At 42.6% G+C, this 12734-nt stretch overlaps 1 protein-coding gene across 2 annotated transcripts in view; it reads left to right on the forward strand.

Annotated features, from left to right (window-relative positions):
* CA10 (carbonic anhydrase 10) overlaps positions 1-12734 on the forward strand; it is a 437829-nt gene that overhangs the window by 390950 nt on the left and 34145 nt on the right. For both annotated transcript variants that reach the window (XM_048488424.1, XM_048488425.1), the window contains one exon: positions 11658-11753. In XM_048488424.1, coding sequence (XP_048344381.1) covers positions 11658-11753 — 96 coding nt within the window. The remainder of the gene's footprint in view (positions 1-11657; positions 11754-12734) is intronic.

A 12734-nucleotide genomic window follows, 5' to 3' on the forward strand; every position in this document is an offset into this window, starting at 1 on the left:
AACAAGCCCCTCAAGGCAGAGCGTGCTTTACCATCAGCACCTTCTGTTTTAAATCAAACATTTGTCAGACTGGACATCTCCACTGATCACAGTTGTGTTGCAAATAGCAGAGAAGATTGATAATCCATCCGATGCTGGGTCCCAGCCCATTTAGAGAGAAATCTAGAGGTGACATTATGTCACAAAGCAGCCATGCAAGCTCTTTAGTGGTATTTATTTCAAATGGTAATGCTGGTTCCACTTTAAGAGGGAAGTACAAGAAAAGGTTTTCAGAATGCTGGCAGAACCCTTGTTGAGTTCTAAGGAAAAAAAACTTCAGAAAATTCTTTAGAACTGCATTAAGATGGCATATGAATATTTCTCATGCTATCCACAGTGGAAGAGCATGCTTACAGTCATGATTTGGGGGACTTTAGACAGTGCCTCCAATCTAGAGATGCAAACTGCTGCAGCTCTTTAGTGAAACATCAGGGGACAGTAAGGGCTGTTCGACAGTGGAATGCACTACCTCGGAATGTGGTGGAGTCTCCTTTGGAAGTTTTTAAAGACAGGCTGGATAGCCATCTGACAGGAGTGCTTGATTGTGTGTTCCTGCATTGCAGGGAGTTGGACTTGATGGCCCTTGAGGTCTCTTCCAACTCCATGATTCTATGAAAAAATCCAACAGTGTCTCTTTCAGAAGCTCTGTCTGTTAAAATATAAGACTTGTTCCCTTCCTATCTGAAATATTCCTGAACCAAAACTTCAGAATCTCGTGTGGCCCCCATCACAGGGAGGACGGCAGCTGTGGAATCCTGGGGTCACATTATAGTCAAGTGGGAATACAGAAGGGATGTAATGGAGAGCCATAGTTAAGATGCTTGGATCACTGTGCACTTTACATAGTTAAAAGAGAGAATGGGACAGTAAAAATTAGCACTGTGAGAAAAGGTGAGTTATTAGGAGTAAAGCAAAATACAGGCTCTGACTGTATAAAATGGTGACTGATGTTCATTACCAATACAGTGTTGCCATCACAACTGTCTTTCATACTTGAATTACAATGAACCAGTTCTGCTTGCAAAGCTTACCAGTATGACCCTACCTGAGTCCAATTTTGGTCATGATATTAACAAAGGAAACTTTTCAGGTAACCCTAAGTATTCATATAACTCCGTTGTTTGAGTTTGTAAGTATAGAAGTTAGATAATTTTAAAGTCTGCTTAATGGTCTTCTGCCCCATCCCTTTTAGGTGATTCTTTATTAAAACTTTTGTGTTCTGCCTTTTCATTCAAGGTAGCGTCCAATAGTAGTAAAAACATCCCTAGCTGAAAACAATATTAAAATAGCAAGCCCCAAATCCCTACTCCCCTTTAAAAGCTGCCTAGCATTTAAATGCCCAGCAAGCACTTCCGGAAAATCTCCAAAGACTGCCCCCCCCCTTTATTCCTTCACCATTCCATGGAGATTGAACCATGATGGAAAAGACCACAGTTCTGATCAATGTCAGACATGCCATCCTTGGTGTTAGGATAACCAACAGATGGCTGCCTGATTATTGTAGTTGATGCACAGAGTCATATGTAAGGAGATGATCCTTCAAAATACATGAGAACATGGTTATGAAGGGCTTTAAAGGTTACAACCAGCACCTTGACTTGAACTTGGACTGTTAGTTTCAGAATGGGTAGCATATGTTCCTGGTTAGTTGACCCTGACAGCTGTCAGACTGCCATGTTCTGAACTAGCTGTAGTTTCTGTAGTGTATGTTTCCACCATTAAGCTATAGCTTGGTTTTGGGGGTCCCTGCTTAGCCTGTGAAATGGGGTCTTGGACATCTTCTTCAAAGGCTGTCCTTGATTACACTACTGGTTTTAAAAGTTTAAAAGTTAGTGTTAGAATTATGCATAACCTCACTTCCGGAGTTGGTTGGAGTTGGTTCTGCTTCCCATTGCAACCATTTTGTGGTTTATTCTACTTCCTGTGGCCGCCATTTTGTGGTTGTGCCCACGACTCTGGGTCAGAATTCTGAAGGTGTCCACAGGCTCGGACAGATTGGGGACCCTGGTCTAAGGGTATTATTTATGCCGTAGTATCTGTTTTTAAAACAAGGCACTCCCTGCTATATTTAGGCTGTTGTTCTCAATCCTCCATTTCTTTGCTAGTCAGCACGTAATTTTTTAGCACAGGATGAATGTCTTGTTGGAGTGGTATCAGTATGCGCTGTTCAATTCATCTCACTTTCTTTAACTCCAGCTCCCTTCCAGTACCTTATGCTTAACTCTACCAAAGCTCCCAACCCTGTGAACCATTTTTGCTGCAGTATACACCAAAACACATCCTTTTACTCACCTTATAAGAACAGCCATTAGAACAAGAGCAGCAAGACCTTTGCAGATAACATGTCCATGTGTTGACTGACTATGTATAGAGGGAAAGTGGTCACGAGCTTGCTAACTCTGCATCCAGGCAATCATCACATTGTGTGTTTGTGTGTGTGTGTGTGAGAGAGAGTGTGTGTGTGAGAGAGAGAGAGACAGAGAGAGAGAGAGTGCGCATGCACAAATTTGTGGAGGTAGTGCTTGCACACTCACCTCCTTCCCACAATCAGCAATGTTTAAAAAGCAGCATCTCTGATCATTGGAAGAGGGCATAGATGCAGCCACTGCCCCCACATGTTCACACCATTAAGAAGACTCGTCAGTTTGTAGAGGCATGGTCAGCAATCTTCCTCTCCATACAATGAATCACTGGGAAGATGGGCTAGCTGCACAGGGCTGCAGCAGTATCTGCAGATGTTGCTATAACATCACCATGAGTATTGTTGAAGGCTTTCATGACTGGAATCACAGGAGTGTTGTGGGGTTTCTGGGCTGTATGGCCGTATTCCAGCTGCATTTTCTCCTGACATTTTGCCTGCATCTGTAGCTGGCATCTTCAGAGGATCTCTGAAGATGCCAGCCAAACTCACAGGCAGCTCAGAAAATGCAGCTGAAACTACAACTTTCCTTCAGCCAAGCCACAACACTCCGCTCACTACTATGAGTGTTTTTCTCTGCCTTCCCTTTCCTCAGTGACATCTACTGATGAGGAAAACCAAGGACTGTAGATTCTCTGTTGGCCTGGATGAAGAAAATACTCCCAAGAGCAAAAATCTAGTACCACTTGACCCTGGTTGTAGGTAGCACAGTTCAGAGGGAAGGGGAGGACCTATTTCCCACATGACCTTTGTGGATTTCTCACATGGCCTCTCAATAGCAGCAGTTGGAGCAACGGAACTAGATGAGGAAGGACATCTTTATATCTAATTCACGCATGTGCCCTCTGCCTGTGGATACTTAAACTGCAGATAAGAGGCAAACTTCCCAACAGGTTTTCTGCATACTTAGGGAACCCTCTGGGACTGCAGAAAAATCTGAAAAGTTTTTTTAAAAAAAATCCCCCCCAAAAAACTAAAGAAAGCACTATCCCTTAAAGGCAGGTGGTTCAGGTGGTAGAAAAGCCTGGACTCAGCTGCTGTGGCTGGGCACAACAGAGATCCACAGTGCAGCCCAGGAGCACAGCAGTGGTGGAGCCCAGGAGCCCGTCCATGGCAGCGTAGCCTGGTAGCTGCCATCAGGCCTGCCTGCCCGCCCGCCCATTGCTGTATGGTAAGTGGTGGGAGGGGAGATAGGATTTCTGTCTCTCGCATGGTGCAAAATCAGTGGTGGGATCCAAAAATTTTAATAATAGGTTCCGATGGTGGTGGGATTCAAACAGTGGCGGTGTCGCACACACGCACCTCCAGTCCCTATTGGGTTGCTTTAGTAACCCCTTCTCTGCACTCAGAAAAAAATTAGTAACCACTTCTAGAGAAGTGGTGAGAACTGGTTGGATCCCACCTCTGGTGCAAATGCTAGGAGCCACTTTGAATGTGAACCATCAAGCAAGCCAGGAGCAGGGGACTTCACCATGCCCACATGCAGCAGTTCCAGACGAGCCAGTAAGACAGTGGGGCTGGAGGGGGAACCCTTACTGGGTGAGGCAGTGAGTGAGCCAGACTGTGTGGGAGGAGGCTTCACCATGCCCACATGCAGCAGCTCCAGGCAAGGCAGTGAGAAAGCAAGCTGGAGCAGGAAAGGCCTTGCCAGGTGAGCCAGTCAGTAATTGGGGCTGGCGTGGGGAGACCTGGAGTCATGATTGGGGGGCACGCTGGTTTTGCAGGGCCCTACTTGTTTTACACTATTACTGCATCATAGCTTTCTCTTATTATGAGAAATCTGGGAGGCCTGTTGCTAGGTGAAGAGGAAGCACTTAAATACTTACAGTGATACTAGTTCTACCCCTCTGTCAATTCCTTCTTCTCAGTGGCATCCTCATCTACTCACATCTGTTCCTTCCATTTCTTTGCCTCCCTACCTCTGCATCCTTCAGTTCTTTTTCCTGCCCTGCCCTCTTTCTCTGCCCATCTCTTTACTCTAGTGTCTCTCTGCCACCAAGACATCCCATTCCTTCCCTCTTTGTCCCTCTCTTGTGGCCCATTCATTTAAAAAATGGCAACTTTAATACTATGAATTACCACTGCTGTAATGAAATTGGAATTGTTGCAATCCCCATCTGCTGCTTTGATTTAGAGTCATGGGCCTTTCATTATAAATGGTGTTTAAATCTACTTGCCTTGAGATTTTAAGTCAATTTTATTATTAAAATTTCTAATGTATTTAATTAATTCAGCCAGAATCAACAGCAGTGTAAATACACAGAAGGGAAGGAAAGGTGGTAAGAGTCCATAGTCCTGGAAGCAAAAATGGGTCATTATGTGATCAAGTTTTCACCAAATCATCTGGAGAATAACTGGGGGGGGGGGGGGAGAGAAGGGGGAATAATTACTTATCGCCTACACACAACTCCATTAACATGATTGCATAATACTACACAGCTAAGTTAACTTTTCAAAACTATAATGAGATGAGAAGTATGCGGGGAAGGTCGTACCAATGTTGCCCTACATTCTCATGTACTGTCCTAAGATCCTGTTATGCTCCAAAGAGAAAAAGACAAAACAAAGAGATGTGGAACCGAGAGGAACACTGTAAAACATATTGTTCAGGTAAAATGGATTCCTCCTTTCCAGTGAACTATTTATATGGGTATGCATTCCCCTGGCCAGTGCATGAACACAAGTAGTGAAGAACAGAAGTATTTAGAAGAATTCTGAAGGAATGGCTCAGTTCAGACTTCATGCGAAGCCATGATTTTGTTAACTACAGTTAGTTTGTGAAACAAGGAATCAGTTTGCAGATAATCAATGACGTCCTGGTTTGCCTTGAAATATGCTGGCTCATCACCTTCATGCTGTAGATAGAAAGAACAGTGCTAGGAGTGCAGTTGCGTAGCTGCCACAGGGTGGGGGGCGGCGCACCCTGGGCGCATATCATTGGGGTCATGTGGGGGCAGAAAATTGCCCCCTTGCCTCACCTCGCCAGGCCCAGCAGAAGCTGCTGCTGGGCGCCTCTGCCCAGCACCGCTCCACCAGCTGCTCTTTGCAGTTGGCTGAACTAAGTTAAGTGAAGGGTGGGGGCAGTGGTGGGATTGAAATAATTTTTCAACCGGTTCCGGTGATGGGATTCAAATAATTTAACAACTGGTTGTTTACAAGCACCATTTTAGCAACCGGTTCTGCCGAAGTGGTGAGAACCTGCTGAATCCCATCACTGGGTGAGGGCACGAGGGGGACAACCCACCACGCCCCCCATGCACCTTCCACCACCCCCTTATCTTAATTCAGCCAGCAGCCCAGCCAGACTGCTTTTTCAGCTGGCTGCTCTTTGCAGCTGGCTAAACTAAAGTAAGTGGGGGCGCAGGGGGCAGGGACAGGGCTCCATTTCCCCCCCCCCACACACACACACACACAACCCTTTGTAGGAATGTCAAGACTAAACCCCAGGTTATTTGTACATGCAACAGAACATAGTTAAAATTGTGGTTAATAAATCAACTTCTAGCTATGGTTTCAGACTGTAGTTGGACAGAAATGTTCTTTGGATGTTAAGTATTTTAGATATGTTTCCTGGAAGCTGTGCATAGATCAGTCCCACACATTAATTATAACTTTATTGCAGGGGTGTAATGCCCATTGGGCAAGGTGGGCAGCTGCCCAAGGCATCACCTTGTGGGGGGCACCAAAAATGTAGGGTTTGTTTTTGGATATTTTATTGGTTTTCCGTTTTTGGCCTGCAGGGGGCGGAGTTTTTAGGCTAGTGGCACCAAAGTTTCAGCGTATCATCAGGAGACTGTTCTTATGCTACCCCCCAAGTTTGGTGCAGTTTGGTTCAGGGAGTCCAAAGTTATGGACTCCCAAAGGGGGTGCCCCATCCCCCATTGTTTCCAATGGGAGCTAATAGGAGATGGGGGCTACACCTTTGAGGGTCCATAACTTTGGCCACCATGAACCAAACTGCACCAAACCTGGTGAGTATCATTAGGACAGTCTCCTGATGAGACCCTGAAAGTTGTGAGACTGTGCCTTCAGAAATGTGCCCCCCCGCAGCCTGCAACCCCCATTGACAGCAATGCAGAAAACTCAATGCAGAACAAAGATTCTTGGGCAAATTTCTGGGATGTTTCTGCAGGGGGTGCATTTTTTGACATATCGGCACCAGAATTTCAGGGTATCATCTGGAGACTGTTCTGATGGCACCCCCCAAGTTTGGTGCAGTTTGGTTCAGGGGGCCAAAGTTATGGACCCTCAAAGGGGGTGCCCCCATCCCCCATTCTTTCCAATGGGAGCTAAGTAGATGGGGGCTACCCTTTTGAGGGTCCATAACTTTGTCCCCACTGAACCAAACTGCACCAAACTTGGCGGGTAGCATAAGGACAGTCTCCTGATGATACGCTGAAATTTTGGTGGTGATATGTCTAAAATGCACCCCCTGCAGGCACCAATGACCTGATGCAAAAAAAAAATTGGTCATGGTGGGGTGGCCACCCATGGGGGGGCATCCAACTCAGGTTTTGCCCAGGGCTCCAGTTTGCCTCATTACACCCCTGCTTTATTGTGTCAAAAATGATGATTTTTGGAGCAATCCAAAGCAGATTGACTCGGAAACAGTCTCCCATTTTAGTCAGTGGGACTTACTCCCAAGAAAGTCTTAGGATTGCAGCCTTACCATGTTAGTTTCTCACATGGGGAAATTTGGGTCTTGATAAGCCAAAACAACTGTTAGTCTTCAATTATTCTTTCCAGCTTGGTAAATGGCCAGTCTTGCCATTCACTGTACTTCACCATCTACTTTCCTCAAGGCTAATAGCAGATATTTTAAAAATCATTTGAAAGTCCAGTCCAACAACAAAACGAAAACAATATAACCTAACCTTAATGCTACTAACTAGCATAAAACAACACAGTCATAAAACCTTTAGATATCATACTGTGAAATACTCTGTAAAATAAAGTGCCTGGAAGGAAAGGAAGGGGTGTGTTGGCCTCTTAAAGTGTCTCCCAGTTGCATCCCAGTTGTTGTGCTCCTCCTGTTCTTGCCTGAAGGAACATGGAACAAAAGCCCTCTGTGAAATCTTAAGCAACCAGAAAAGTATGTCATGGAAAGTGCATTCTCACAAGTATACCAAGGCCCCTTCCGCACATGCACAATAGTGCACTTTCAATGCACTTTGAAGCTGGATTTTATTGTGCAGAATAGCAAAATCCACTTGGAAACAATTGTGAAAGTGGATTGAAAGTTCATTATTCTGCCTGTGCAGAAGGGGCCTGAGATTAAAATATTGCATTTGCAAGAAATGCAGGGAAGCACCTTCAAACAGAGGTGGTGGATGAGGGAGTTCTTAACACTTCCCACACTTCCTTCTCTGTTGAAAATTCCATATCCAACCCGCATTTACTCCATTTGGACACATTTCCAATCTCAAAACATTATTAGAAAAAATTAGTTATAGGTAGCCAGGATTGGGGGAGGACAGCATTTGCCAAAAAGAATCATTGGCTGAAGGAAGATTTAAACACCCCTTTCTCTTTTCCCATTCTATACAGTGTTGCTTGTCTTTTGCATTATGAGGCAGAGATAGGATTGGAACTCTGTGCTTGGATCCTAATTTGTAGTTACACCATTAGCTCTAATAGCATCTGAGCTGAAAGAAACCATTCAGTTTACTGCTGGTGTTTTGCACCCTAACATAATTTAGGGAGTGGACTTGCAGTCAGTGTTTCTACATACTTTCAGGTGATTATAGAACCAAGAGCTGCCCCTGCTTCTCCTTCACCCTTTCTCCTTTTTAATTACAGCTTCCCTTTCTTGCATCACATCACTGACTCTGACACTCAGAGTTAGTGGAGAGGAACATCCAAACTAGATATCATGACCTCTTTCTCTCCTGAAAGCGTTGACTGACCTTGACTACAGGAGTGAGCATCAGCAGTAAATAAAAATCCAGAACTTTGCTGCCAAATCCAACAAAAGAGTTGCCAATGAGGACATAATCTCAAAGTCATATGACATAGAAGTTCAGTACATTCATAAATGGGTGGCTAATGAGCCTGTAGCCTCTTGTCGCTATTTTGTAGGAACCCTCATTAATTCTTTACAGGGCCTTTAGAAGATAGACCACAATAGAACTACGTTAATGTTTCCTCCAGCCCTGCTGGCTGCCGAAACTTTGTTGATGATGACTTCATTGCTTTTGACATTTTTACTTCTTTGGCCCAAGCTACTTGGGCTGCTGGCTTTACAAAAATAACCTACTGTGCCAGATTTTTTTTTTTAAAAAAGGTCAAGTAACACCTTTTTTCTGATATATGGAAAAATAAAATAAATTATGATATTGAGTCAACAGTTTTGACCTTCCTATTAAAGTTTTTTTCTGATTTTAAGCATTCCCTCAATTAAATGGAAAGGTGTTGCAGGACCCAAGAAGGGCACTCAGGCAAAAACCACAGACACGATAACCTTTTAAAGAGGCCTCAGACATTTTATTGAATACAGGCAAAAGGAGCTAAGATGGAGCATGGGGGCTTGGGGGTGGATCCCAGCATTGGATGACCCATTGTAAAATCTATGTACACCCCCGCTAGGTGACAAGCGTACGGAAACCACTATCTGAACATATATCTACCCAATAAGTGGGTTAACTCCTCGTATGGTTTCTGCCTGTAATATCACCAGTTACTGTGACTGGCCTTGGCATTATACAAAAGTGTTGAAAAGCAGAAGTTTTATTTATTTATTTCAATAATGCCCCACCACTCTCTCCGACAGAAACCTGAAGTAGCTTACATTCGGACAATGATGCTTGTGACTTCCCTGAGCTCCACGTGGATCTGGCGACCATGAATCTCTGCAAGGCAGAAGCCCAGTTTCCTTTCCAGGAGATCACATTAGGGCCATTAAAAGGATTGTGTGAGAGAGACTTTCTCATGCACACACATCCAAAGTCAGCTTTTGTACAAAACCCATTCTACATGTTTATAATAAGAGAGCAGATAGCTGCAGTAGGCTCTCAGTTATCTTTGATATCTGGAAAGGATAGTTTTTGATCACTACTCAATCATATTCTTTGTCAGAGTTGAATGAGTTAACAGGTGTGTTATCCCACACACATACACCAGTCACCTGTGTGATTAGACCAATTTATTCTGTTAAAACCTCTTACAGTCCCCCGCTGCTGTCGCCATGGCATCCTTGCAACCAAGTTTGGGCTCTACCTCTTTTTGGAAGCCATTCAGTGCAGTTGTTGTGTGGCTGAGGGAACAAGCAAAGTAGTGTGAATCACAGATGAAATGTATTGTGTAGTTTGCTTCTTGGGGGGGGGGGGATTCTCAGTCACTACGTATTGCTTCATAGTTTGTATCAAGCCAGGATAATTCATATTCTGAAAACCCAAGTGAATTCCCCAACCATATATTACTAAATCTGAGGAAGTCCCCTGTTGGAACTTTTGAAATAAGAGAGATGTATGAGGTACATAGGGTGTTTCATAGAATAAGACCCCTCCACCTCCATATGTTTGCTGCTGGTGTGTTTTTTTGTTTTGGTTACTTGCCTGACTGTTTATATGGTCCTGGGTTCTTGTTTTTTAATCAATTTCCCATAGTGCACTAGAGACTAGCCCAGTTAAGCTTCAAATATCATCACATAGGCTAATCTCATTTGTTTTGTGAGGAAACGGCATCATAGTGCCTCCTACCCTCACTCTAGTATCTAAAAAGAACGTGTGCCTAGTGTAGTGGTTTGAGTGTCAGAATACAATCAGAGAAACCTGGCTTCAGATCCCCCCTGAGGTATAAATGCTCAGGAGAATGCTCATGGACTGGTCAATCCCTCTCAGCCTAACATACCTCACAGGATTGTTGTGAGGAAAAAATGGAGGGAAGTCCCATATATATCATCTTGAGCTTCTTAAAGAAATGGCAGGATCAAAATGCAGTAATTTATGTATATTTGTATAAAATATACTTCATATTTATATTATATTTATGTAAAATATTTTATATATTTATATTTACAATGATGTCTAGCAATGAAGGGGAGCATAATTTTGCCCCTTATGAATTGGAAATGAACACAATGTCTGTGTTCACAACCCCCACATCCTCTGCCAAAGGTAGAGTCTTAACCCTCTGATATAAATTACAGCATCCAAAGGGTTTTTCCCCATGTTTCTGCTTTTTATTTCCTTTGTAAATGCATAGGCTGTCTCTCCTGAGGCCTACTCTTAGCCACTCACAAAGTAAAAACAAATACAATACAATAATTTTTGAAAACCAGACAAAATCATCATTATTAAAACAAGCCATAAAAAAATATGCAGAAGCCTAAAATAAAACAGTCTGCAGACTTGAGATGAACCATGGGAACAGCTTTAAAAATGGAACTCTTCAGTTTAAACTCTGAGTAAGGAGAAATGTTTCGGCCTGGAACATTCAGGACTGTAAAGTAGGTGCTGGGTCAGCTTAAAAGTCCTTCTGCATTCCAAAGGCAAGGTGAAAGCAACAAATATAATTTTAAGCAGATAGTAAATATAGGACTGTTGAATTCCTAGAGGGCTGCCATATGTGGTTGGAAGGCAGCATTTATCTTTATGAATAACAAGTTGAGCAGCCGTGGGTTACAGGTGGGGTTCTCAAGCCTGTGATTAATCAAAGCCTCTAACTCTGGGTTGGTATTGTGAATTCAAACATATTAGATAGATAGATATTTATTATTACGGCCTTTTGGCCAGCCATATTTGGCCAGCCATATTTGATTTACATGGTTTAAGTCTGCAATGTCAATTTCTGCCTATCGTGCTTGTGCAAGGGGTTTGTCTCCAGCCATTCCCAACAGTAGCTCGGATTGCTGAAAGGACTTTTACTTGGTGCTTATATTCAAGGGCTATTGCAGTGAAGAATCAGTGCCGACTTCTACAGTGCATTTTGCATCTCAATGTGTTAAATTCACTTATTGACAATGGAAAGGAGAAATGACAGGTGCGGTGCCAATACAAGCCAGATGGTCACTGTGATTATTAAAATCATGCAGGCTGCAAAATCTCTGGCAAAAAAAAAAGTACGATTATGAATTTTTACAAGCTGGGTAGAGATCATGTTGCAAACAAATCTGCATTTATAAAGAGGGCTTTTGTTTGAAAAAGAGAGGAATTTGATTCTCTAATATTTGACCTTCATTTCTATTTTTTTTTAAATTTAGGTTCAGCTAATCCACTATAACCATGAGTTATATACAAACGTTACAGAAGCTGCAAAAAGTCCCAATGGCTTGGTGGTAGTTTCTATATTTATGAAAGTAAGTACAATTTCAGCACAATTTCATATACATCTGGTTATATTTGCTGTTGTAGTGGCCAACACCTGAACCATGGATCCTGTAACTTTGAAAATCAAATTTCCTCTGGGAATCTTGCTCTAGTGGAGGGTACTCTGGTCCCCCCTGGCCACTGACATGATTGGTATGCTCTTAATGATTTCCCAATGAAAAAGCCATCACTGTGATGAGTCCCTCTGTATGCAACTTGCCTGTTTCAGAGTCCTTTAAAAGGTTCACTCAGTCTTCTTTATTCTGTAGATGCTTTCACAGCATTCTTTTTTAAAAGACTCTTTTCAGTATCTCTCTTTTCAGTTTCTCTTCCCATCCCATCCTCATTTTCTTTCTTTTATTTTTTTAAATGGCTTTTAAAATGGATTTTTAATGTGGCTGGTAGTTTCATGTACGCTGCCTAGGTGCTAGTTTCTCAGGCTGAGGGCTACATGCTGTAGTTACAAAATGAGCATTGGAGGCCCATAAAAATCCCAATACAGAATCATGACTAGTGTGTTAAGCAACATTTATATACTTAAAGTCAAGATAGATGGGCTTCCATTGTGTTTAATACAAATGTGCTATTTTCTGTCCCAACTCACCTCTGAAAATATGAATTTGCATGTTTTTAGTGAAATTCATTTTGAACTGGTGACAAGCTAATGTTTTTGTTTCCCCATTTTTGAAGCAGTGCTGACATTTTTTTATACAGTGAAGGATGAACAGCTACACATTTAAGCATATGGATGATAATTTCAAATTTTGCTTATTACTACCATTTATAGACGTCTTCTGAAAAAAATCACACATAACCCTAAAGAAATTAATTTCTTCATAACCATATCCAACAGGTAGAAGAGAGTGCTGTCAACTGAAATATAGGGCAATTGCTAGAAAAAAATTGTGAAAATCAGCATAAACATGCAGGATTCATTTTTAAAACAAGATTTTTAAATGAATACGGAGTAT

The sequence above is a fragment of the Sphaerodactylus townsendi genome, linkage group LG03, assembly GCF_021028975.2.
Source record: "Sphaerodactylus townsendi isolate TG3544 linkage group LG03, MPM_Stown_v2.3, whole genome shotgun sequence".
Classification (NCBI taxonomy): Eukaryota; Metazoa; Chordata; class Lepidosauria; order Squamata; family Sphaerodactylidae; genus Sphaerodactylus; species Sphaerodactylus townsendi.